The sequence below is a fragment of the Dromaius novaehollandiae genome, chromosome 10 (genome assembly GCF_036370855.1).
Source record: "Dromaius novaehollandiae isolate bDroNov1 chromosome 10, bDroNov1.hap1, whole genome shotgun sequence".
In the NCBI taxonomy this organism is placed as follows: Eukaryota; Metazoa; Chordata; class Aves; order Casuariiformes; family Dromaiidae; genus Dromaius; species Dromaius novaehollandiae.
In genome coordinates, this window is record NC_088107.1 from 24,600,597 (window position 1) to 24,627,365 (window position 26,769).

Sequence of the window (26,769 nt, forward strand, 5' to 3'; positions counted from 1 at the left end):
TCGCGAGGCGCGATGTTGTGCCCGAGACGGCATTCGCCTGCCTCTTCAGCGCGTGTTTATTCTGCCTGGTGACGCCCTTGCTGTTTGGACCTATTTGCTTTTCTTTGTGTAAAGAAACGCCACGTAAAAGCCACCGGTGCATAAAACTTCCTTGGTTGCTCCGTCCCGCTCGCCCTGGCAGCCTTGTCCCTTCCCCGCCTGCGGGCTGCTGCAGCGGGGCAGCAGAGGCTTGGGCAGGGTGCCTGGCCCCACCGGCAGCATCTGCCTGCGTTGCGAACGCGGCTTTGTCCTCCAAACGGTCTCCCTGGTAACTGCCTCTTCGTAAGACCCTCTGGCTCTCCCCTTCCGATTCCTCCCACCCTGATGCTCCCCCAGTCCCACCGACTCACCTCTTGGGCTTTCCTCCCTGCCCAACCCTCTCTGCTTCACAGCCGCCCCTAAAAACACAACAGAGCCTAAACCAGAACGTACATTCTCCTTCCTGTTGCACAAAGCGCTGGCAGCGTTGATCTCTGTGCTCGCAGAGCGAGGGCGATTCCTCAGCCCGCTCCGTTCCCTAGTCGCTGGGAGCGGCGCAATTACAAAGCCGACGTGAGACCTTGGGCTGGTTCCTGCTGCACAGCTCCACTGCTCCCAGAGGTGCCTGAATGGAGGACGGTGCTGCCAGTGAGTCACGCTAACAGCAAATGCGATGCCAGGAACCCACGGTGCCGTGGGGCTGACCGGGCAGCAGGGGCCACCTCTCCGTTACAAGGTATGCCGCGTCGCAAAACAAGAGGCGAGCCTGTGAAGTACGTGGTTCGCATTAAGTTTTATTCCCAGATCTAGACAACAGCTCTCACTGGGAGGAAGGGGACCCAGAAGGAATCACTCCTTCATCCCCTTCTGCTGCGCGACACCATGATGGCAGCTCTGGCTGGGTAAGCGCGGTGTCACAGGAGGAGGAAGGAGTTAATGCTATCATGCCACAGACAGACGTATCTGTTTGTATAAATGAACAGCTAATCTGCAATGTCTGTTAGAAGTGCTGGTCTGCGTTTGAGGCCCTCGGGGCAAACCGAGGGGGTGGGGTGGTGTCACACCTTGGTAATAGGGTGCTCCACAAAGAGGAACCAGGTGAGGAGCAACCTCCCTCAACAGCCGGCCGTGAAGTGCATGAGCTGCCCGGGCCAAGCAGGCCCCTGCGTTCAAAAGGAAATCCCCTTTAGCAACTGATTGCATCTTATTTCAGACAACGGTCAGGTTGGCAGCTCCACCAGACCAGTGCGAAGGATTTTCCATGTAGCTGCAAGGATGGAGGGCCAGTAGTGGCGGGGGGGGGGGGGGGGGGGGGGGCCGGACCCCAGGCTGCTCCTTCTGGAGGGTCCAGGAAGGGCAGTAACAGCTCTGACCCTTGGTTCCCCCCGGGCTAGCCTGTGTGCGTTTGCTTGGGTGTTCTGGAAGTGTCTCTTTGGGTGCATCTACTTACCTTTTCCTTAGCAACAAGGAAAGTTTGGGACATTCCTGCCCCACACTACAGTTCACCATCCTCTTTGTTGTGCTGGCACAAACATTTGTGGTGCTGGGCTGTAAATGAGATCAGCGAAGCAATCCAGGTTAAAAACAACCCCTCCGTCTTTTTGAGGGCTATTTTTAACCTGTATTTCACTGATCTAGTTGGCATACAGACGTGTGGTTATTCTGCTAGACACTGCCTAAGCAACTGGCTCTTTGTCTCTCGTGAGGTTATAGATTATTTCTTATCCTGCAATGACATCTCATTTTTTTTCCACTGCCAATCCTGTCTTTTGATAAGAGGATCGGCTCTTAGATCCCAGCCATAATCCAGCACTGGAGGAAAAGTATGTTTTGAATAAACCAATCATGAGGCAGACAAGTATATTAAGGACTAACGTCTTGAGCTACAAGGATACTGCAGTTATTTTTGTCTTTTATACCTCAAATTCTGCTCCTTTGTTCTCCTTGGTATGTTTTTCATCTTGAGAATATAAGATCTGTTTCTGTGCTAGAGGAAACAGCAACTGTCTCATATATTCTAAGCGTAGCAAATGATAACGAGAGTTGGGGAACGCTGAAGACTGCCTCCCCCCCACAGCAGAATGGAGATGACCTAAAATTGTAACAAAAAACACTTCAAAGAATGGATGTCACTCTCCATCTCAATTAAGGTTCCCTTCCTAGGATTTGTTTTCTCAGCTCCCTATTAATCTTCCACTGGTTCAGTCAGACTTTAATATGTAATAAGAACAAGCAGGGGTGGGGACAGAAAAGCTACCTTCATACAGCCTAGAAAAACCTACATGAAGAAAAAAAGATCCTTGCCCCCATTCTTTAATTAATCATAACTTTCCTTTTTGAGTCTCATCTTTTTTTATAAATATCTCTGCATCTATTTTTCAGCTGCAACTCCAGCCTTGCTGCTAAATCCTGTATTTCACAAGTACCGTTAGGCACAGATTAGAAATGTCCATTATAAAGCAATTGGGGCTCGGTTTTAAAGGACATTGCCAAAGCTGGTTGAGTGCAGCAATGCCCAGAGCAAATCAAAGCCACCTAATGTGAGGGTGTGTTGCCTGCTGGGCGGAGATGGAGAAGGATCTTTAGCAGCCCATTTTGCCACAGCAAGAAGTGTAAAAATCACCTTTGACAGGAAGATTTAATTGAGAGCAAAGTGACTTTACTAGTCCCACGGCCAGTCATTCCTAGAGGAGACTGAGGCTTTCCAGGGAGGGTACTTGCAGGGGTGTTGCCATGCTGGAGGGGTTACATTCTTCTTTGGGAACATCCTGCGCATGGGCATCTCCCTCAGGCACTGGGGGTGCTGACTCGCGGGCAGGAAAGGCAATTGTTTGGGGCCGGGGTGGGGACTGCATCCAGATCACTTCTGTGCAAGTTTAGCAATGAGGGCTTTCCACTCTGCTCGCTTCTGCGTGATGTAGGAAGGGGTGAGGAGCTGCAGCAAAGGCTCCTGACGTCCCTTGAAGTAGCCCTGACACAGAGCCTCCGTGTTACAAATCACGTACATCCCACAGTCATAGCTGTTGTGCTGGGCAGGCGCTTTCTCCTCTATGAAGGTTGCTTTGCCCCCTTTTTTGCCCAAGAAGGCCTCCAGCTTCCCTGCCACTTGCTTGGCATGGGCAGAGTTGCTCTTACTGTGGGAATCATAGTGGGCGAAGTACTTTTTGTCCCTGAAGTAAACCAGTAAGCTCCAGTGGGTGCCTCCAGCAGCCTGGTTGGAGTTATCATTGATAGGCAAGAACACCAGCTTCTTGTGGAGAAGGTCTAGCGGTTGAAGGAATATGGCTACTTCTTCCTGACTGGTGGCACATTTAATGAACTGAGCCACTTCGGGACCAATAAAACACACCTGATCACAAAATTCCTGGAACTGGTCGCTGGCAAAGTACTCGAAGGCAAACCCAATGATGTGATCGTTGAGCCAGCTCGGGGGGTCCAGCAAGGCAACATCTGACTGCCTGAGCAAACTGTCCATGTAACTGAGCACGACAGGGTCCATTCTGCGGAGGTAGGGGCTTCAAAAGCTGAAACATAGAAAGGGTAGAAGATAAATTATGCAATTAGACCACACCTTTGACAAGATAGAGTGCAACAAATTTCTCAAGTTCCTTCTGAGCAAGTAGTGAATAAAAGACTACGTTCCCCAGACCCATACTGAGGGACCAGTATTTGAACTATCTGCCAGTTGACAAGACTACGATATGCAGGTAGGTTCCTCATCTGCAGCTTGTGACAGAGGCTGAGCCGGGCTCTTCTGCTGCCCTAGGAGCAGCATATTTTTCATCACATGCTGCTTAGACAGATGTTTCACAGTTACAATCTTAATCTGTGCTGTGAGTGAATTCAAAGAGGTTGCAGCTCAGGAACTGCAGCCACTCCTTCAGTTCTGTGCTTTGCACAGAAAATATGCATGATCCTGGAGAAGTCAGTTGGTGTTTCTGTTTCACCTGTACAATGACAATCACTGTAATTCCTTGCCTCATTGGTACTCTAAAGAAGTCTTTTCAAGGCTCTAAGAGACATATACAATCCTTTTCACCTAAGTAACAGAGATACTGTCACAACTGGGTGCCAGGCACATGACCTGTTCCAGGAAAACCTGCTGGTCTGCCAGCACAGGATGCAAGGCAGTGATAAGTAAGGTGAGGAAGAACAAAGCAAGACAAAACTACAAGCAAACTAGTTTCCTACTGTGGGAATTTTTAGGACAATTCACTGCATGCTTGGCAGAGATTTCAATAATTCAAGTAGCACTGAAGCTGGAAAGTTCACAATATATCAATTTCAGCTCAGATTCTAAAACACCAAAGTTTTGCTCACAAAAGCCACTTGTTATACTGATTATTTATTTCTTTAACCAAAAGGTAGGACCTTTACAACATCTTGCAGTAGGTGTATTATTATGGCTATGTCAGTGATATTTAGAATGGAAGACTAGCTGTACTGTGTCAGACCAAGATTTCACCCTGTCTTTGATGACAGAGAAAACTGAATGCCTGCTGAAGAGCACAAGAACAGGACCAGCACATATGATGCCTCCCTCAAGCTCACCTAGCTTCAAAGAATCTTCCCATGGTCTCGGACGTGCAGACAGAAACGTTTTTCCCTGCATGCATCACTCAACAATAAAATGGCAGGCGAAATTCAGTGTAGACACATGTTGAGTCATTCAGTCCTGTTTTTAAAGTCCTTTTGCAAGTCTTAGCAGTTGGCTGTCAGCAGCAAACTTTGCCACCTCACTGCTCCCCATCCTCCCCCAGTCATTCATGAGTATGGTGAACAATAAGGATCCCTGCAGGTTCCCACTGGTGATGTCCATCCACCAAGAGACTGGACTGTTCACACTGACCTTGTCTTCCTAATCTTTTATTCTATTATTTGTGCAGGCTACATTCTCCCCTCTTAACCTGTGGCTACCTATTTCCTTAAAAGCCTTTTGGAAATTCAAGTGGATTTTATCACCTGGTTCTCCCTATCCATGTGTTTGAGGACATATTCAAGGGACTTCAAGAGGCTTGTGGGGCAAGACCTCTCTTGACTCCCTTCCATTTATCAAATTATCTGTGCTGATTTTGGTCTTTACTATGTTTTCTACCAGTCTGCCTAGTAGAGGGGCCAGGTTTATGTATAACGCCTTTTCAGAAGTTGTTACCCCAAGACCGGCAGGTAGCAAATGTATTAAAGCGCGCTTTAAGAAAGCGGTTACACACCACACTTAGTTCTCACGCTCAGTCTAGCTAGGAGGTGCCACTCAACAGACAACAGTGAACACTAATTACCCTCTGGGATCAGATTAGGATTTAGCCAGGAGATCTTCCTAAGAAATCTTGTTGATCAACCCCCCTATGTCAGCCCCATTTCTCCTTTCACTCCCACATCACCTGGCCTGGGCTCCTCAGCCGTCACAATACGCCACCAGACCCTCTGACGCTTCTCCTCTGCTTGCTGGGACAGGGCTCAGGACAGCAGTGGTGTGACGCCATTTTTGCCTCACCCTTCCCTCACCTGTGCCAGACACAGCATGAAAACATCTTAGGATTTCTTAAAGCACTGTGTGAAAATTCATAATGATAAGATCGCTTTAGTATGATTCAGTATAAGACACTAATTATCCATTATGATAGGGAGAAAAAGTCACATGCAGTGTGTTGTTTACACATTAGGATGGAGTAGATTTGGGCTTTTTATTGCAACATGGATCATTTACAAATCCTTCCTATCGAAGTATGCATAAATTAAGAGAGATTTATATCTAATAAATCTTGGCAAGGTCACGTCGCATGTGACCTGTAAATAACAGAATGCATGAAACATGCTGCATATGTAACACAGCGGAAGGAAGGGCCAAGGTAAAATATCTCAAACTTGAAAAAGCTAATAACTATTTGTGTATCGCTGATAGTGCCAAGACATGCCAGGCAGTAAGAGTCATTCGAAAGGAAGGGGAGCAGCTATTGTTATTTATACTGAGCCAAACACAATGGTATTTGGACAAACTTCCTATATTAATGAACCCAACTAAACTATTTCCAAATTTATAGTGCAAATCCATTGCAACAGCCTGCAGAATAGAAATAAATTGAAAAAAAAACCCCAAACTAAGTCCTGGAAACCTACTAGACTGCCTAGTTATAACCTTTCTTAAAGAATTATAGAGCCTGCAAGTCTAGAAGTGACCACTTTGCGGGTTTACAGGGTCATCGCTGAATGTTTTTTACACGTGCCTGTACAGTGCCCCGGATTCTCCTCTGCTGTATTATTTCTGCTTCATCTTCTCACAAAGACATACACATCAAACCAAACAGCTTTCTAGTCAAGTCCAAATGAAATTAAAGGCTATGGAAGGAAGTGTGCATCCTGTATTCTGTTAATTTTCCACTCCGTAGGAACAGAGCCTTTTTTTTTTTTTCTCCTTTTGAAAAAAGGCATTTGGCAGCTTCCTACAATCAGGAAGGGAGAATGGTTACAGCAAATGCTTAATTGCCACTAGCTACTACTTTTAATTTTATTGCCATCTGGTATTTGTGAAACTGCTTGCAAGGTCTGCATGATGACTCACCACGCATTACACATCTTAAAGGAAAACCCTTCATAGACTCATGTGCCTTTCCGAGCCACTTCAGATAAGCGGCAAGGACGGCATCAAATGTGTAGTGCAGTGGAGCTGTGGAAAGGATTTGCAATCAGAGGGTTTGTTCTGCTCGGGAGAACCTTTCAATTAAAACGGAAGATGAGTTCAGAGTGAAGCTGGGATCTGGATCTGAACATCTTCAACATCTAGGGATGCTGAAATGCAGTCACAAGCGCCAAGCAGAACTGCCTTCACGGGTCTGCTCAAACACAGCCAGGATTTGCACTCAGGCACACTCTGTTCAAGGCTTTTCATAAAAATAGGCATAAGTATTGACCCGGGATGAGAACGTTTATCACGGGTTACAAACAAGAGTCTTGCTCATTCATTTTATTTGCCTATTAGTAGTTGGAATTTATGAAAACGCTCTGTAATCCTCTGCTTCTGAGAGGGATATTAATTTGCCTGATTTCAAGTGCTCAGATGAGAACACTGGAGAGAGAGAGAGAGAGATTCATTTCAATATAAAATTTATCAACCCAACAAGTGATGAAACTGTCCATGTAATTTATGGATTTAAAAAGGGTTCATTCTTACATCAACATGCCAAAAACGCAGGTTGCTCTCATCTCTAAGTTATAACCATTTTACAGGTAATCAGCACCATCATTAACACAAGTTTGATTCATAAATAGATGTATTCAGAATGCAAGGTAAAGGCTGCGTTTTGAAATACTTTACAAAAAAAACCATTTTTCTCATAACATTAAAGACAATCACCTTCTGAATGTAATTGTTCCCTTGTATGCTGAAGGCAGTATCTGAAAGCTGGGAAATGAAACTCGCTAGTAACTGAGTATAAATAAACCGTGATGGAGCAAAGAGCATAAATTAAAGGTGAATCAGATTCCTAAAGTCTATTTTAATAATCAAAGGTGCTAGGAGCATACAGAGTGAATATTTTAACCTGCCCCATCCCTAAATTCCCTTGATAAATGTAAAGAATACAGAGAGAAATACAGAAAGCCATCTGAAAGAGATGTTATTCAAACTTTACGGAAGGAAGAACTGGAGACAGAGAAATTTTCAGTGGCTTCTCTGAGGTCATGTGGAATGCCTTTGGAACAATCAAGAGCAAAAAGCCCCATGATTTAACCACAAGACCATTCCCTTTCACAGGAAATAGTTTTTGAAAGCGTGTCAGTGCTCTTAGTAATTTTAATGATAGCAAGAGCAGATGAGAAACATCAGTTTCTATTTATCAGTGTAAACGGGGCTGGGCTATACCAACACCCGAGTCTCCGGACAGATTGGGGTCTCCTAATTGAGACAGTGAAGACATTCAAGCAAAATTAATCGAAAAAGTTGAGAAGAATAACTAAGCCAGAAAAGGCCTTTGTTAAGAATAAGCGATCTCCCTTAGTGCATAGATTAAAGTTTCTGTTCTATGGGCGAACAGGATCTTCACAGGCTTCAAGGGTCCTGGATGCCACATTCAGAGGAAGCCCTTCACGGTTTCCGCATGTGCAAAATGGCAGAAAGACCATGTGAATCCCCAGACCTGGGTGTTAAACTAGAAGTCAGTGGATAGCATGCATCATGCTTATAAACAGAGTTTACTCAACAGGGTACTGACACGTGCCAAGAAGAAAAAAGCCACAGTTTTCCTGGAAGACGTGAGGGGCTCGGGACAGTGGGACGCAGTCAGGAGAGCTGCTGGGGGCAGTTTGTCCTGATCTGCGGGAACCGGCGCCCGCTGCAGCCGAGGCGCTGGGGCGGCCGGGCAGCGGGGGGCGGCCCCTGCCCTGCCTCGGCGGCGTGCGAGCGCAGTCGCGCAGGATTCGCGCACTGTCCGTCGCCGAGAGCCCGCTGGAGACTCGCCCCGCAAGCGCCCGGCGTTCCCTGCACGGTGCTGGGGTCTGTGCTGAAACGGGCGAAGCGAGGAGAGGAGGGAGACTGATCCCGCGGAGCTAACGCGGGGCGGAACGAGGCCTGGCAAACGCGGCGCTGCCCCTGCTCCCCCCTCGCGTGCGCTCCTCGGCCGGGCAGGCCGCCCCCCGCCGCCCCCGCCGGGCCCCAAGCGGGGTCACTCCCGCCTCGGCGCTGCCCCCACCGGCTCCCGCCGCGGAGAGGCCGAGGCGGCTGCCGAGGGCCGCGGCGGGGCTCCCGGCGCCTCCCTCCCGCCCGCCGGCTGGGCCTGCTCCGCTGGCGACGGCGCGGTTGCCACAGCAACGCCGAGGCCGCCCGCCGGGCCCGAGCCCCGCCCCCGCCGCCGCTCACCTGCCGCCTCATAGCCCGCGCCCCGGCTGCCGCCCGTCCCGGCGCCCCGGCACCGGCCCGTTGCTACGCGCCGCCGTAAAGCTGGCGGCGCCGGCGTCGTGACGCGCCCCTCAGGGGCGGGGCGTTGCGGGCAGGGCTCTGCTGCGCAGGCGCCTCGGCGGGGGGGGCGGGGGGACGGCGTGTCCGCCTCAGGGGTGTGGCGGGGGCGCGGCCGCGGGGGCGGGGCGCTGGGCCGGGGGCGGGGCGAGGGGGCGGGGCGGCGGGGCGCGCGCACGCCTCCCCCCTCCCCCCCCCCTCTCCGGGGGCGCGCGGGGCCGGGCCGGGCGGGCCGTGGCGGGTGCGTGTCCGCCTCCGTGTCCGCGTCGCGCGCCGCGGCGGCGGTTGGGCAGCGCGCGAGGGCGGCGGCCGGCAGAGCCCGTTCGGCCCCTTCCCCGCCCCCCGCCTCGCCTCCGTCCCCCCGCGCCGCGGCGGAGCGCAGCGCAGCGCAGGGCAGCGCAGCGGAGCGGCCCGGCGGCTCCCGGAGCCCCCTCGGCGGCGGCGGGCTGAGGGATGCGCCGCGCCCCGGCGCCCAGGTGAGCGGCGGCACGGAGCGGCGGCGGGAGCGGGCGCGCCGAAGTTGGGTGCCGGCGCGGCGGCAGCGGGTCGGCTCCGGCCGGGGGGCGGCGGGCGCTGCGGGGCTCCGCGGCGGGGCTTTGTTCCGCGGCGGGCGGGCGGGCTCGGCCGGGCGCGGCGCGGCGCGGGCAGGTGAGGCGGCGGCGGCGGCAGCGGGGACCGCCGCGGTGGCGGCGCCGCCCCGGCCGCGCTGTCGGGGGCCGCCGGGGCGAGGCGGGCTGCGGGCGGCGCTGCCCCGGCGCCGGAGCCCGCTCACCGCCCCCTCCGCGGCAGCGGGGAGCTGCCGGCTGCGCCGACCGGGCCGCGCTGCGGTGCTGCGGCTCTGCGAGCAGCGCCCGTTACGGCTGGAACAACTTTATTTTCGGACGTGCGCCGCGTTTCGGCCCGCGCGCGCCGCGGCGGCGGCGGCGTCAGCTGCGGCTCAACATGGCTGGCCCGGTTCGGCGGTTGGCCTCCCCCGGGCTCCCGCGGTGCCGGAGCCGGCGGCCCGCGCTGGGGGTGCCGCAGCCGGGGGAGCGACCGCGCCGGGGCGCAAGGTGTAAAGCGGCGCGGGGCGCCTCTGCGGGGCGGCTGGAGCCGCCGCTTCCCCAGCCCCCGCCTGCTTCGCCGGGGAGGAACGTCCCACCGGCGGGGACCTGCGTGGCAGCGCTGTCAGGGGACGGAGCAGCAGGCAGCTGCTGCCGGGTTTTAATACCCTGATGCTAATACTCTGTTATTTAGACCTATTTCGGGCTCGGTTGGACAAACAAGACAGTAAAACCGGTCCCTCGGGGAGCTTTTGTCTGTGGTGGCGCTTCCAATGTGGCTGCCAGCGGCGGATCTGTGTGGCGGTAGCGGTGGTGGGCATCGCTGCAGGGAAACCACCCTTCAGAGGGAGAAATAGCCCTGATGTGCTGCAGGAATAAGTGCTGTAATTAAACCGAGTCGTAGCAGGCGCAATTATTTTACGCTCTGAAAAAAGAGCAGACCATTATGCCACTGAAGGAGCACTGCGTTTAAGATTTCTTTTCTTACCCTCCAATTCTAATGAGATATTTCGTTTTTTAAATAAAGTATGGGAGTCTGTGGCATCTCGCTCCCCGGTACTCAAACCTTTATTGAAGTGCTGTGCTTAAGAAGGTTAAAATAGTCTGTTGCTTTCTGGAATTTTCTTAAATGTAGAAGAAATGCCTGTTCTGCTGTATCAAAAACCCTCAGACATGACTTGCAGTGGAGCATGGCCCTGCCTCGAGTTATGGATGCGTTAGGGTGCCTGGCTGGTTTTGCCCTTGCGTTGTTTGCTTTGTCTTGCTTATAGCTATTTAGCAGCTTCCTTCTCATATGTTTACGTTTCATATCCTGAAGTCATGCTGGGATTAATAATACGGAGTATGACCTCAACAGAAATCACGGCTTTCACATCCTCTGCTGCAGCATACGTTACTGTGCCTGTCAGACGCGCAGGCAGCGTGTGCTCTGCATTGGGACTGGGGAGGAGAGAACAGGAACGATTTTAGGGAAATCTCCTACAGCAACACTTGCTAACGGAAGGACGCGAGCTTTGTGACGAGGAGAACATCTCGTGCGGTGTTCTGATAAATCAATAGCGAGAGTGTGTACATCTTAATAGGTTCATCACCATAAAGAGAACATCAGTTGGAGAAATCACTCTCTGGCTAACATAAGCTCTTTCCTGGTTTTTTTTCACAGTGAAGCGTTAGGAAATGACATGTGAGCATTTTCTTCTCATCTTCTCAGACGAGAGATATGCCCGATCGAGATGTTGATGACCGGAACTTAGAAAAGGCCTGATGATGTAAATGCTTAACTACAAGCTTACCGCGTTGGGCTTAAACCCGAGTTTGAGCAAATCTCTAGTTCCATTTGGTGTCAGAGAGGCTCTGTTATCGCTGAAGAGCATCTCCTCTTCAATCAGCTGTTCTGGAGTCAGGTGATAATCACAATTTCCCTTGCATTTTTGAGTAAACTGATCAACTAGTGAGTGGCTTTTCTCTTTTTTTTATTTTTGATTAAAATGAGAGAACTGCATTTTTCTCGAGGACCAGATGTGTTGGGATGGCTAAGCCTTGCTCTGAAGTGGTTTTCTGAGTTTCTCTTGTGGGAGACCTGCAGTTTGACCTCTCCACTGGTTCTGGGAAAGTTAGGCTAGGGATAGCCTTTGCTCTCACTTCTGGCCGTGTTTTTCATGCTTACGGCTGTTCTCATAGTTGTCTGGCTGGCTGCTTAGAGCAGGGAAGATAACGTAGCAGCCGTGAAATGCAACTAATAAGCTTTTGTTTCCTGGTGGATTAATGACTACACAATTTAGCACTAGTGCTATGTAAATAAGGATGACATTAAATGTGTTTCATCTTTATTAGCAGGGTGATAGTCAGTTAATGACAACTTTGAAATCTCTCAAGTGAACAAAGTTCATTTTTCATTTGAATTGCTTTATTCTCTTTGTTTTTTTAAAAAAGTATTAAAATGTAGGCTCAGTTTTTATCATTAACGTGAGTATAGCTCATTTCTAAGTTATTCTATGGAGCCACAGGTTCAGTTACGATTCATAAACTTCACATTTTTAGCCTTTTCTTTTGAGGAAGAGCTGCATTTTAAGATTTAAAGGTATCAAATGGCTCACGTGACATCCACTGCTGCAGTATATCTTTTAAATACACGGGCACCTATATATACCACCTACAACTGTGTTCTACGCGCAGCAGCAGATCTTTGGGAACTTTCACATTGTATTCAGCCAAACAGCTGAATATTATATGCCTGAATTATTTCTGTCTAGGATGTTTGTGATAATTTCAGTGGGTATAAATCGTGTTTAGAAGAAAACCTCTGAGACGGTTAGGCATGCAAGGTCAGGCACTCAGGAAACGTGAAACCTAAGGTTACCTGTACGGCCTTAATTTAGCCCATTGCAAGGTAGGGCGGTAGCAGGAATCCTAGATGCTGCATGCGGCTTGATTTCTCCGAGGATGAACCTCTTACCAGTATCCGGCCGTGTCCGCTCTGGACTGGAGTGGGAAGGGATCGCTTCTTCCCAGCGCCCGCGAGTCAACAGGGGGAGTGCTGGGAGCACAGGGAAGGTGCTCGGCAGCGCGAGGAGAGCCGGCAGCAGCCCTCGCGGCCCTGGGCCCGAGCAGGCCTGGGAGCCCTGAAGCCTTGTTGGGTAGCTCCGGGCACCAGGATTTGACCGAAACGTGAGCGAATGTGAGCTGAGTGTTTCCAAAGCTGTTCAGAGTTTGTCAGGTTTCAAATTGTTTTCTCAGCGGCCGCAGCAAAAAAAGCGCATCTGATTAGGAGGCCGTTTCCTGCCAGATCTCAGTTCTCGCTCCAAACCGTGGACTCATCAGAGCTTTTGAATGTGATTCACTTCCAAATGCATTTTTCAGGGAGAAAATGACATTGTCGAATCATTTCTGTTAAAGCGTCTGAGCTGGTTAAGGTTGATTTCTGGAAATTCCTGCTTCCAGTCAAAAGGGATCGAAGTGCCATGTGCATGTGAAGTCCTTGAGAGGTCTTAGCGCGAGCAAAGCACTGCAGAAGAGCTGCTGTCTGCAGAGAGAAACCCCATCGTTTTGGAGACAAATTGTTTTGCTGTTGTGCGAGCTTGAAAAACATGTTCATTATGTAGTCTGTAAAACTTCCAGTCTGGTTCTGGAGGCTGCATGGGGTGGGGGCAGGTTTCAGCGTTAGAAGACAGGATTTTTATTTAGGCTAAAAGGAGTGCCTCATTTCCTAAAGGCTTCGGCCCTGCGTGCGTACCTTTGCTTAACTTCCTCTTAACTGAATGGGACTTCTCTCATTTCTAAAGCTAAACATGAGCATAAATGTTTAAAGGATCCTGACTTAAGTTTGCAAATTCAGGACTTTCTCCAGCATTCCTTTAGATAAAGCAACCTAAGAAGAGGCTTGGGTTGCGTCTGGATGGTTACTTACTCTGCGGAGGCGCTTGTTACTTGTTTGGTCTTCCTTGCACGTCGGTGTTTAAAAATGTTGTGCTGTGTTTTCAGGTTAGGTGACGGGGATTATCGCAGTTCATTGCAAAAGCTTAGGCATGACTAGGTTTCTTATTGAACAGTTGGAGTGAAATGCTGCTGATGGGATGTCCATAGATCGTCACAACTGTCTCCTGATTGAGGTAATTTTTATGGTCTTTTCTTTTTTACATAGGCTAATTTTTTCCATAGGCTTTGTGAAAACAGGTGTTCAGGATTTAAATTGTATAAACTAAACATGCAAGGCTCTTGCCAGATAATGAAACAGGAAAAAAGGGAAATCGAATAGTCTTTGCGTAGACGTTTTCTGTATGCGACCCTTAGTGTTACCTTGCTACCACGCTTGGCAGGTCGAATGGTGCGATGATATACTTCTCACTCATGCAGTTGCATTAATGTGTTAACTTCTGTATCTTAGAAAATAAAAATTTAAAAGTGAACTCAACAAACCACATGTTCTCTGAAAATGTCAAAATTCATAAGGAAGCATTTTGAACCGTGATTTTAGAATTCAACTGATTTTTGTGTGTGTATTAAAATACTATCAAGAGTTATGGCTGTATTAGTTATCATGGTAGCTTTTTTTGTTTTATTTTTTTCTGTGAGGGGGGAATCATATGGCAGGTGCCTATGGAGAAGTTTTATAGGTGATGTGAGAACTCTCTGTGCTGCAGATTTTTTTTTTAAACAAAACCCTATCATTTTACTACTACCCAATGGTGCATCTGCTTCTTCCTACATGGCATTTTTCTTCACATCGTAACCCTTTCCTTCCAGTGGAAGGAGAAGCTGCCTGGCAGTGACCGGATCACCTACCACGCTGATGAGTTGTCTCATTGTTTTCCTTCCGCTTCCTTGTACGCCTGTATTCCCAGGACCATAGGGTGGGTGAGGTTGGAAGGGAGCTCAGGAGGTCACCCAGTCCAACATGCTGCTTGGAGTAGCATCACCTATGAGGTTAGACCCAGTCACTCAGGGCTTGAGCTGTCTCAGATCAGTCATCTTCAACCTGTGGTTTGCGGATGTAGAAAGAGGTGGAACAAGGCGCAGTTTGGACAACTATGTGTTGGGTGAAAAGTGACTTAAGGGAAACAAGATTATAGCTGATCTGCACCAGTCTACGTTTATGAAACTTCTGAAAGGGTACATATGTCCACTTGAAAACTTATAGGTGTGCACATTTGTTGAACTGCCATCTTCTGCTGTGTTTTCATGATTTCATTAAGCTGATCTTGTAGTAGGCTTCTGTTGAAAGAGGATCTGATCTGGCCGAAGTTAATCTTTGGAGGAGAAAGGGGATAGTTTTCAGGTAGATCAATTTACTGATATCAACTCGCTGTGCAGCCAGAAGCCAGGGGATGGACAGCACTGCTCTTCTTTGGTGGCAGCCTTGTATTGTAAATTCTTGGCAAGTGAAAGTCATGCTCCATGAGTATGGTTTCCAGGCAAGATGAAATAAATAAATGAATAGGTGTGTGTTTGTTGAGATGATTACGTGCATCCCTGAGCTTTAAAGAATTATTGTTGCTCACCTGAATCCTCTCTGCCATTAAGCTCTTGCACTGTAGTTTCTCTTTAAGGCAGTAGGAGCCTAGGTGGGTTTTCCTTTAGATCGGGACTGAGGGATCTCTTTCTTGCCGAGGGCTAAATAGGTCTTTTGTGCACCTTCGACTGTCCACGCGGTGCTGAGGCATGGCTTACTGCGCGCTCACCCGCAAGCGGGTGGCATTGGCGCTCCGAGCTGGAGCCAGGGGTTGTTGAGTTCTTTCACCCTCGCTTTAGACTCTGTTGGTATTTCTTTGTCAATCACTTTTAGGGTTTTTACTAAGAGCATTATGAAGCACTTTGTCTTTTTTAGAGACGGAGCTAGCTCTTGTGCCAAGTCTATCTTCCGTTAAGGGAGAAGAGTCTAAAAGTGGAAATTGGTTCCAGGTTTCCTGGGCCAGGAATGCTGAATGCTCTCATTAATCATTAGGCCAGGCCTTTTTGATTAAGTGCAGTAGACTTTGGTACTGGATGTGCAGTGTCTGCTGTTACGGTACCTATGTGTTACACAGACAATGTTTATGGCTCACGTTTAGTTACTCTGTAGCAGTAAGAGGATTAGTAATGACTTCTGCATTTGCATTTTCTGTTTTTTATTTTGTTCTTGTGACGGGGAATCTGAGTTAAGCCTTTGAAATTAAATAGGCCGAGAGCCTTAAGATAACAGGGCTGCTTTGTTTGTCCCATGACATTCACAGCTAGCTGCATTGCAAGCCATTGCGGATTGCTTGTTTCCTTGTTGTGACTTCTATTTGTCAGCACAGCTTTGGCAAGGCGCCCAAATAACAATTGTATCATGTTTTAGAGATCGGGCCCCTGCTGCTGCACGCTTGGCAATAGCTTAAGGTCCACTGGGAATGCTTGGGGTAGGAAAGCAGCGTCGCTCCGATCGTTTCTCGCCCTGGCGCACGCACGTGGTTCCGATGTACGAACCTGCGGTTCCGATAAAGAGCTGCAAAGAGGGGGGGAAAGAGTTGTTTTGGCTTTTCCTTGAGAAATTCACAGTCTCAGCACGTGATGCTGTCATAGGAAAGCAAGCGGGTAGGAACAGGCTATGTGAATGGGCAAGGGAGCAAATTACCCTACTCGTGTCATATAACCAGCTGTATTACATGTTTGTGTTTGGCCATAGATATGAAAACTGTTCTTGATTGCGCTTTCCCTGCATTAAGTATCCGGAAATGAACTAGAAGCATGCTGGGGCCCTTTCAGCCCTCGTTTCAGCCCATGGCCGTCCTTCTTCGATGAGGAATATTGATGTAGTTCGCTTGGTTGCTTCCTCTCGCCCATCGCTGTTGATGGAGATAAGCGTTCAGTGCCTCTCAGCCAGCTGCGTCTCATCCAAGCTCTTGTCTCGCACAGCTACTGAGTTTTTTTTTTTTTTTTTGCAGTTACATGCTTGACTTAAAGCAAGATGCTGGTGTGATTCTAATACGCCTTGAAAGTACCTCTTCTGATACTTTTTTTCCCAAGCAAGTTTATGAAAATGCTGTTGTTGAAGATCCCTAGGAAGAGGCCAGGTGTACCTTCATCTGGAATGACGCAAGTAGACCTGAAGTTACCTGCATCAGGGGGAGGGCTAGATTAGGCCCTTTTAACCCTGGCTTTTTTTTTAAACGGTTCAAACTGGTTGACTGTACTGCATCGTTCAGCTTTCCTTCGAGAAATAATCTTGGTTGGTTCTGAAATGCCTAGCTATGATTTACAACTACAAAAACAGGTTATTCAGTGCTGATTCTTTCTTTCCAGTCTCCTGTTTTTAGGAGTTACTGCAAATATCCGTTAGGACTGATGGGAAATAGAGTGGTGCTGTGTCCTACCTGCTTGGATCCTTCATACAGCAACAGAAGAAAAAGGTGTTTTAAACTATGTGAACTATAATGCACAAAAAATATTGAAATCAGTGTGTAATGGGCTGCTATTCAATATGTTTACTTCTGAGAAGTTACCTATTTATGTAGGACCCAATTAAACATCCTAGGTATGCAAATACTGTTTTTTCTCCTGTGACAGTTACTATTTTGGTTAGCACCTTTACTAATGTAAAAAATGACAAAAACATATGGACTTCTCTATCAGCTTTTCATCTTACTTGCTGGTATCTCACCTTGACTCACTCCTGATATATTGTAAAATCACCTTGAATCGTTTGTACTATTACTGCTTCTTAGGATGGCTGTTTGTCCAGAGTCCATTTGCTTTTATCCACCAAACACTGATAATCTGAAAGCTGCTGGGCTGTTTTTTTGTCAAAATTCTTTAGACTCTCTGGTATTACACGTAAAGCAATGACCTCTAAGAGGTGTGAAAGATTTACGTGTCCAGCGCTTGTTGAACACTGACGGAAGGGGAGTGTCTAATTCATGCAACCGTCTTTGAAAAACCCGAACTTGGAAAAAAGGGAAAAAACCTCACATTATGAATGTTTTTGATAGAATGCCAAGAATTCATTTATTGTATTCTGCATGTCCATGTTGGTTTTGAGCGATGAACTTAAAACAGTTGACTTAAAATATTTACTTTATAAGACTTCCTTAAGTCTCCTGTTTTTCATACTTTACATAAATATGTAGACAGAAATAAAATTCCCCAAAACATTTACATTTTTACTTTTGCAGCACTTCTCTGAGGTGAAGAACCGTTATGTTGGTTTATGCTTTTTGGGTGCCTACAACAGACCCTCCACTGGAAGGAACAGTAAATGATTTAGTTGTTCAGGAATGTGGTCCCAATCGGCGCAAAAGAGAAGAACGCAGCAGGTCATTAGAAACGTAGCACTGGATTAAAACGGCGTTAACCAATGTTTTAAGACTTCAGAATTAGTACTTTTGGGAGAGGGGGATTATGCTACTAAATAATTCATTTGCGGGTTCACAGCTGCTCTTTCCTCTGCTTCTTTTCGGCAGAGAGTGAGGATACGGGCAGCTCGGATCACCCAGCGTACTCCGCTGGGAAGGGCTTGCTGCAATTTGGAGAAAGATGCAATGGATGGGCAACTTGATCTGGATTGGGGCCATCTTATTTGCAAAGCAAGGTGAAATACCTCAGCAAAAAGGGCACGTCACGTGTTTTACCTGTAATGTTTCATGGGAAGACTCGCATAAGTAATCCGCACAGGCAGACACTTGCATTTCGTGTCAGAAGAGCAGACTCCTTTGCTGTGGTCATTATCTCAGCTAATCTTTTAGTTATCCAGAGACACTTCACCGGGCCTGGGAGGGAAGCCCAGAGACAGAAAGACAGTACAGAGCAGAGGTCAAGTTTGGTGTGCTTGCAGCAGTTAAATCCCCGAAGAAAGGGACCAAAGTGTTCTGGGCTGTTCTGAATTTCCTGAGAGCTGATGGCTACTCTTGTGGCAGTATATTGCTGTAGACAGACCCAGAAGTGACGAAAAAATAATATGTATAATTGAGGCCAATTAGTCATTCATCAGAAGACTATACGGGGTTTGCTTGCCAGTCGGAGAAGGTGGAAAGTTATACGTGAGCACAGTGCCAGTATATCCATACATAGCAATGAGGAATCCAAGTATTTCTTAATGACAAACAGAATTAACTAGCCAAAAGCAACTGAGGAGTCTACAGGTATGATTTTAAAAACAAAAAATGTTTTTTCTGCCAGCGGCATAACCCTGTCTTTTTAAATAAGTGATTGTCAAGCACATCTTGACTTGTCAAAGCACAGGACCTGTTTTAAAGATAATGGCGTAGTTATACTTCTCCAAATACATCTTTAATTTGACTGCTATATGCAGTGATTTGATTAAGGAATTTATTAACATTGCACAGTAATATTTCTTCTTGGGAGATTGAAATTATACCTCCAAGAATTAAATTACCAAGAAACATTACTTAACAGCAATTGCCTATCAATTGCTCCTACTGCATGCTCTAATACTTTGCAAAAGTGACGTGAACGCATGTGCTTTGTTTCACACTCAAATCCGTTTTCAATTCTAGAAATGAAGCAGCAAGCCTGCCTTCAAGTGTTGTTCCTGGGTTTAGATTGACTCTCCATTCTGTTCCTATTCCTCTGCTCCCATTTATGTGACTAAAATCTCTCTCCAGGGCAATCACTGCTCAGCTGCAGTGAACAGTACGATGAATATGAGGGAGAATAAATAGAGGACCCCCAATGAAGGGGGAAAAACGTAATCAAGTATAGAAAGAAGCGAGCACCAAAGAAGGTTCCTTGTCTGTAGTATTGAGAATTTATCATTTACATCTAGAAGTCTTTGGTGGAAAGACATCAGATCTGAGAACTGAAACTAGGGAGGAAAAAAACAAAAAACCAGAATAAAACCCCAAACCCTGCCTGCACAGTTTTGCTGTTGCAAGGAGGCATGACTGTCGCCCCTAGCATGCTGCTTCGCTGGCGGCTGTAGGTAGCGGAGCTACTTGACTTTGGGATTTTTGACAACGTGGGGTTTCACCTTCTGGTTTTCTTCTGTTCGGTGCAGCTGCCCTACTTTAGTGCAGAGGAACTTCATGCTACTTTCATTTTTGTTTTGTTCAGGAGCCTGTGAATCTTCAGATGCAAAAGCTGAATGAAAAGTTTTATCCGCTTGTTGTTGTCTAAAGGAGGCCCTGATGCGAGATCTGTGGTGCTAAATAAGAATGATTTTCAGCTACGCTTGTGGCTCAGTGCTCATGGACTCAGGTTATGCAGTGGGAAGATTGTAATCTTGTCTCTTGCATTGCTTTTGTTTTTAGTAAAAATGAAATCCTTGAGAGTATCTCTTCTTTCAAGCAAGCAAAAAAAAAAAAAAAAAAAAAAAAAAAAAAAAAAAAGAGAGGGGGGGGGAGAAGGAAATTAAAGCTTAACCTACAGACACGGATTTAAAATGTTTTAGATGAAGTTCTTCTGTATTCATGTGCTTTATAAGTTAACTCTCCTTAACCAGGGCTGTCCTTTAAGCTGAGAACTAGTTTCTGTAGGACTCCTCTCTGGAATGGCTCTTTCCTCCTCTTTAGGTTTTCTGGGAGCATTAATCTACATACTTTGCTTTCAGGTATGTTGTTCAGGGGGTGGAGGGGATCAAGTATTCAAACAACGTGAACAATTTTCCTTAGGTGAATGATCACTGCAGGTTTAGATTCTGACGTTATTAGTGAGACTCCTGTCAGCTGCCATTTAATTTTCTTAACGTATAAATGTCGACATTCTTGCCTGTGATTTGCTTTTTACATCTTGATATGACCTTTCCTAAGAGCTCTTAAGCTGTCTTAAGGTCTGGAAATTTGAAGTGTCTAATACAATGTTGCACGGCAAGTGAGTAAAGTGACTATTACAGTTCAGTTGCACAAATGTTTCCATTGTAAAAAGTTATTTTCAGCTGCACAGAACTGTCAGAGTTTTAACTTTCTTAGATGAGACTGAGCATATATTTTCAGATAAGGAAAAGTTTTCTTTTTCTTCTCCCTCCTGCTCTTCCCCTCCTTCCTCCTTCCTCCATCCTCTGCATTTGTTCTTGGAGGCCGTACTGGGCCAGTTTATGGTAAGGAATGGGATTGGCGGGTTAGCGGGTCTAGATTGTAATTTTAAAATTACAGAGACTTCTGGAGCAAGAGAGAAACAAAGGCGAGAAACTTGTCATTTGGAGTGGGAGTCATCCTTGATCAGAAGTACGTCTCGTTTGATCTGAGGGAAAGCTAGATTTGTTACGACTCTTATAGCATGTGAAAATTGAGCTATGACATGTAACTAAAAAAGATCCCTGATTTTTTTGTACATGCCTGAATCTGTGGGCAGTCGCGGGGGGGGGGGGGGGGGGGGGGACGCGTTTTCTTTAGGACAGTTCTTTAGGCTCTCACTGGGTATAATCTCCATGTTTAACAAAGTTAAAACCCTCATTTCAGATTTAGTGAGTGTGATAATTATGAAAGTGTATATTTATATGCTTTAGGGAGCTATACCTCTGAGATGCTAGAATAATATGTAGCTAGCTGCTGCTGCTGCATTTGCAGACAAGAAGGCCAGTCTTGCTGTGATCGCCTTTGGATAGCGAGTACACTATAATGCTTATTTCACTTTCAAAAAGTGCAATGACTTTTGTTTCTAAATTCCCCTAAATAAAAAGCTTTGTGGGGTACACAGAATTCTGTTAAAAGAATTTGAGTGGCAAAGTCAAAGGCGAAAGCTGAGTAAAGTTAGCTCTCCAGCGCACCCGTCATTGTGTCCCTTTGTGCCTGGGCATCAGGGTAGTCTTTAATTACATAATTTTATACTGTTCTTCCCGCAGGAATTCTGAGTCACTCGGTGCACGGGGCGAACAGTCCTCTGCCACAGACGGCAGGGAGCTCTTGCGCCTGCCTTTCTGCATGCGTTTTTGGCTCCAGCACTGACTGTGGAATCGCTGACTGCTTCGTAGACCTCCTGGATGCTTGTCACTGCTGTGCAAGCTCTTCAGCAGCAGTAACCAAGTTGCAAACGCTAACTGCCTTTTGAAATAGATGGATTGGAATTTTATAGGTGGGAGAAGTGGGATGGAAGGAAACAAAGCTAAAGACTAACAAACAAGCCTCTATTTGAGTTGTTGGTTAGGAAGTAGTAGAATTCTTACGGGAATGTGAAGACGGAGACTGAAAACCCCATGGTGACCTGGAGAATGTGGGTCAGGTCAGAGCAGAGCTCCGGACTTCTCCTTCTGAGATCACTGTGTGTTTTTGCTGGCATCGCTGAGGGCTGTTACTGTGTTCTGCATCTTCCAGTACTCAGCAGTTTGCAAAATCAGGACTTAAACTTCTTTGTGTCCAGGTACCTAAAAATAAACAAAACTCTGTGGTCGTCTGTTGGGAGACATCGTCTCTCATAAAGGCAAGTAGGGAAGTAAATTTTCTTTGGTGGCATTTGCTTACTGATAAGACTATTTTTTTTTCTTGCAGTTCCTTTCCTCATTCTCTACATGCCTTCTAATTTCTCAAGCAAGTAAGGCGTGGGTCCTTCTTGTGTCTTACTCAATGCAAAACTGAGTTATTCCCTACATTTTGTGTGTGCTAAAATATGCAATAGTGTAAGTTGCATATAACTGAATTCAATGCTGAGTTGCACAACTGTATGTTATTTTGAGGCAAACAGTTACTTTCATTCATTTTGTTCAAGTTGTTACAAAGTATGTGGAACAGATTAGTGTTGTAGGTGAAACTTGCATTCAAGTTAGCCAGGTTGCCTTTGCTATAAGAAATGCTGAAGAAATGTTTACTTTTGATTTATTTTATTTCATTTTATTTTTGTCCCGAAGTAGTTAATTCTGAAATACATGTCGATGTGAGCAAACAATATGAGCCAGTCGCTGTGGTCGGCAGGGTGTGGTTCGAAAAGGTCTTGTTTCTGATTCTGTTTTGTAGGCTGAGCTGGAAAGGGCTAATTATAGAGACAAACTGGGGAAGGAAGAGAACAGGGTCATTTAGAGCATCCAGCACAGTTTCCTTTAAATTAGTAGTTGGGCTGAATAGATAAAAACAATAAAGCAGCATTGGGTGAGCTTTCAAATACTCTGGTTTAGACTAGTGTCAGCGGCTGCAGGAGATGATGTTTTGTAACTTCAGTTTGATTTTTAAGTAAAGAAGATGTTGAATTAGTAGTTTCATTATCAGATTTGCTGAGTTCAATGTAAAAGGCAGAAAAGATGTTAGAGCTGTTTTTCTTCTTTAATACCTTTTTGAATAGCGATGGATTGTGATAGGGGACTGTCACTGGATGAACCAAAGTAGTTCCTTGTCCCTGGCTGTTGAATAAAATGGACTTTTTAAGTCTCTTATACTTGTTATATATTTTAATAAAAAAAAGACTGCTTTGAACTGTACATTTCATGTAAATATAAAGTGGAAACATTTTGGATATGCTCTATCCCTAGTTTGAGAGCAAACTGGGGCTGAACATTTCTTCTCGGGGTTGTCTTAGGGGTTTAAAAGCTTTTTTTTCCTGGATTTATGTATGAACTAATTCAGATTAGAGGAAATAGTGTTTTAAAGAGGTGATGCAGAAGCAGTATGTGCTTTTGGCTCGTAGCTCCACAGGTGTGGAAAGTAATAAACCCTTAGGCCGCCTGGAATTCATACAAGTCAGTAAAAAAGCTTTTACTGTGCTCTTACCAGATGATCCTTGAGTCCTTTAAGACACTCTTGTCTCGATTTTTCTCCTTATTGGAAAGAGGACTGATTGGCAGACCCTCCCCTTTTCTGCAGTGTATTTTTGCCTTTTTTTTTTCCCCCTGGACTTACTGTCTTGCAGCATACAATTGCTCAGAATCGTTGTGCAGAAATGAATATAGTAGAGCAAGGAGAAAATGAGGGGAGAAAAATCCAAAATTACGTTCATGCTTCTTAATCCAGATTGGCAGGTTCCTTTTGCCGGTGCTGTGACTCATCCCAAGCTTCCTTGCTTGAGGCAACTCCTGGCAAGGCATCAAAGCAGAAACCCGTGCTTTCAAACCATCGCTGAACCAGGACTTTCCTTGAGTGAAGACTGTTTTTCTTGTGCTGCAATCTTTCATGTGCAGAACACTGCAGGATGCGACTGTATCTCTGGGAAATTTGCAATACGCTTTGGTAATTCACCTTTTGGATGAGAAGGTTCCTTCTAACTTCTTTGAGCAAGACACGTGCTCGATCGGAGGGTCTTGCCCATCTGCAGATAGGTTAGAAAAGCCCTCCAAGGTCAATGATATAATCAGATACCAGAACAGTCTTTTCACTCTTTAGTTGCTTCCTTTTGTAGAGCTTGTATTTAGGGGTTTAGCCTGGCTTTCAGGCTTAATATTTCATTTAGGAAATTCTTGGGCTAGGAAGGAATTCCCCCCCCCCCCCGAGGGAGTAGGCAGAGGTATGCTTATGCTTTGCTCAGAGCTATGGTGGTGGTAAAGGTTCCTGCCCACCCCTCCTTCATTCTCCTGGTAAAACTAAAAATATAAATGCTCCTGGCTCATTTTGGTTACAACTAGTTAGCTTTACACATGTGAAACAGTAAATTTTTAATAAGCTTACTCATTCTGAGCAAGAAGGCTTAGCAGTGTGAGCAGCTCCACCAGGAGCTATTTAGGGTGGTGCCTCTGGGAGGGAAAGACCCAGCTGGATCTCGGGGAGGCTTAAGTGATACATAGCAAAGCTCTTACTAGCAGGTTTGTGTCAGAAATTGGAAGTGTCTGGTGGAAAGCATGGGATTTCTGTGGAATATACCCCCAGTGACTTCATGCAAGTGTCGCCTCTTTATGAGCTCTGCTTACTCTTACTCTTGTTTTTAGGTGTTTTTTTTTTTCAGCTGAAATGTATCTGAAGTGTTCTGTAGGTTTATAATATAGTAAATTTTACAATAATAAAACTTTTATAGTAGTATAGCTATATATACATATAACTATATATAGTTATGTTGTCATAAAATATCATTATATTACCAATTAGTGGTTATATTATTATAAATGTATACATCATATATATGTATAAAGCAGGTTTACAATATTAGATAATATTGGTAGGTTTATTTTATTTATTTATTGTAGTGCCTAGTTACAGCCCAAGATCTTTTACTGAACACCAAGAAGGTACCTGGTCCAGAGAACTTAGTCCTTTGAGATGGATCCGTAGAGCCTGTCAGGAGCTCGATGAAATAGTGCCGAAAGACCACATAGGTCAGCCGGGGGCTTGGCACACCTTAGCTGTGGGATTTCTTTTGTAGGTGTCACGCAAGGAAGAGAAAAGCTTGAGAGAATAGGAGAGCAATGTATAAATATTCAGAGGCTGCTTCTCTCAAGTGTGTGAGGGGAGGAGTCTTGGAAGAGTCATGAAAGTGGTTGCTCTTTCCTCCTTAATGAGCAGAAAATGAAGACTGGCATCCTGAGCTGGCAGAGGAGTCAACCTTTTGATAGTGATCTTAAGTTACACAGGAGGAAGAGCCTTAGAAGTACCAATTAAAAAATGCATATTTAATTCCCTAAGGATATATTAGGATGCAAGAGAAGAGCAACAGGATCCTAGAAGACCTTTATTTTTGCAGCCACATTCTGGCAGGTGATGACAGAGTAACGTTGCCTTTCCCATAATCAGAGAGAGCAGCAGCTGAGATATGTGCCCGAGAAGGGAGTTTCGGATGTGTAGGTGCATGTGAAAAACCTCTATCTTTACAATCTTTGTGTATTGAGAGAAAAGAAAAAAACGAATAGATCTGTTTTTAAATCCTGGCTGTATGAACTGGTACATTAACTCCAAAACTTGGTCTATATTATTTTTGCTTACCAGTGAGACCCTTTTTCTTCTGTCTCCATTTAGTCCCTTCAGCTTGTATTTTGGAAGTGGCATTTTAAACAGCGTTGCCTTGGTTCCTCTTTCCCTACCACATTGCGTCCGCATTTCTTTCCTTCACCCACTTGATTGTTTTCCGTGCATGACAGTCCGCAGCATAAAGCTTTTTTGTATGGATGTGTTTTCTTAGGACTTGCTTATTCTGCATCTGAAACCGTGTGATCCTTGGGGCTTTGGAGGACCGCTATAGCAGAAGTTTACTGAAGCAATTTCTAATATTGATAGATGGTGTTTAGGTGGGTACGTTCCCTCCTCTTTTTGTTGTGGCATGTTCTGTGACAATTAGGACTTCTTAAAACTAGGGTTCCTACTTTTTTGCTGTCACCAAAACTTCAAATCGCTATTCAGGATTGTTTCCTACGGAGTAGCGCACAGGCTAGCAGCGATGGCACGGTCTCTTTTCCATGTCTCTCATCTGTCAGGACAACTGCTGGTAGGTGTCTGCCCAAGTGAAACTTCACAGCATTGCTGCATTCTCAACCGAATTATTTTTATGCTATAGTAGATAGTTAAATACAGCATAGGTTTGGTGGTATTTGAAAATCCGTGGTGGAAGCAGCGTGTGCTTTCCTTGAAGCAGTGTTAAGTGAGACTGGGAAAAGTGTATTTTTGTGGCTCAGCCTGTGGTGGTTCTGCTGCTCCATTTGCAGTTCAGTTTTTGAATTAAACATTTAGGCGAGAGTATTCGATTGCAAGGTACTGTGATCTGTCGGGCGCTCAGTGCATCTGACAAGCAAGATCGTCCTATTTCTGTTTCTAATTGAGGTTTCAAAAACTCACCTTCAGGTAGTTACATTTGAGGACTGTACCCAAGCATGCCAAGTGGCTTTCTGTAGGTAGGTGTGCTGAATAAGGTAATTGTTACCGTTGCGATAGACCTATGTTAATGATTTTAATAAATGGAAAAATTGGAGTCTTATTTAATCTTGGTGTGTTTTTAAGCTTTCCGATCGTGCTCAGTGCCGTGATGTATGGACTTTTCCTCTGCAATGGGCTCAGTGTAGTCAAAATGCTATAACCAGCTTTAATTTTCTCCATTTCCTTTGATTCTCAGCTAACCCATTTTTTCAGGAAATTAGTGACTTCCCGTAGACTATTTGTAGTTGCTGTTGGCCGAGAAAAGTGAGGTGATGTCTATGCAATGAAATCCGATAAAGTGTTTGGGAAGATTAGCTTTTTCCTTTTCTAGGATTGGAACGATATAATTGAGTATGATGGTGTTTTAAGACCAATGTCATGTGTAATTTCTGTTCTAATTCTTGTTGTTGTAATGGCAATGCTTTTTTGTTGACAGTAAAGCTGCCTGGGACCACTGGAAGTGAGCAGCTCTCCATACCCTCTGGCTGCCCAGCTTTCCGTTTCGTATCAGTACAACTTGCTTCTGGATTGCAAAGATGAGCCAAAACTAAGCGTTTCTGTTCAGTTGATTTATTGGATTTATTTAATTAGCTTGGCA

General features: G+C 45.9%; 2 protein-coding genes across 5 annotated transcripts in view; one reads left to right on the plus strand and one right to left on the minus strand.

Annotated features, from left to right (window-relative positions):
• Positions 1 to 792: 792 nt before the first annotated feature.
• On the minus strand, positions 793 to 9,018 carry SENP8 (SUMO peptidase family member, NEDD8 specific). 2 transcript variants are annotated; one of them, XM_064517656.1, is made up of 3 exons: positions 8,870 to 9,006; positions 5,400 to 5,523; positions 793 to 3,542 (listed from the first exon to the last, which is right to left on the minus strand). In XM_064517656.1, exon 3 carries the CDS (start codon positions 3,515 to 3,517, stop codon positions 2,879 to 2,881), a length of 639 nt encoding a protein of 212 aa, XP_064373726.1. In that variant the 5' UTR covers positions 3,518 to 3,542; positions 5,400 to 5,523; positions 8,870 to 9,006; the 3' UTR covers positions 793 to 2,878. The 2 variants fall into 2 exon arrangements, with proteins under 2 accessions (XP_064373726.1, XP_064373725.1); XM_064517655.1 differs by lacking the exon at positions 5,400 to 5,523 and having other exon boundaries at positions 8,870 to 9,018.
• Positions 9,019 to 9,158: 140 nt separating this feature from the next.
• MYO9A (myosin IXA) overlaps positions 9,159 to 26,769 on the plus strand; it is a 217,973-nt gene continuing 200,362 nt past the window's right edge. For all 3 annotated transcript variants that reach the window (XM_064517658.1, XM_064517657.1, XM_064517659.1), the window contains exon 1: positions 9,159 to 9,441. The gene's annotated coding sequence lies outside the window, so the exon portion shown is untranslated. The remainder of the gene's footprint in view (positions 9,442 to 26,769) is intronic.

Excerpts from the sequence above, each read along its gene's own strand:
- SENP8 (XM_064517655.1), bottom strand. The coding sequence starts at position 3,517 with ATGGACCCTGTCGTGCTCAGTTACATGGACAGTTTGCTCAGGCAGTCA.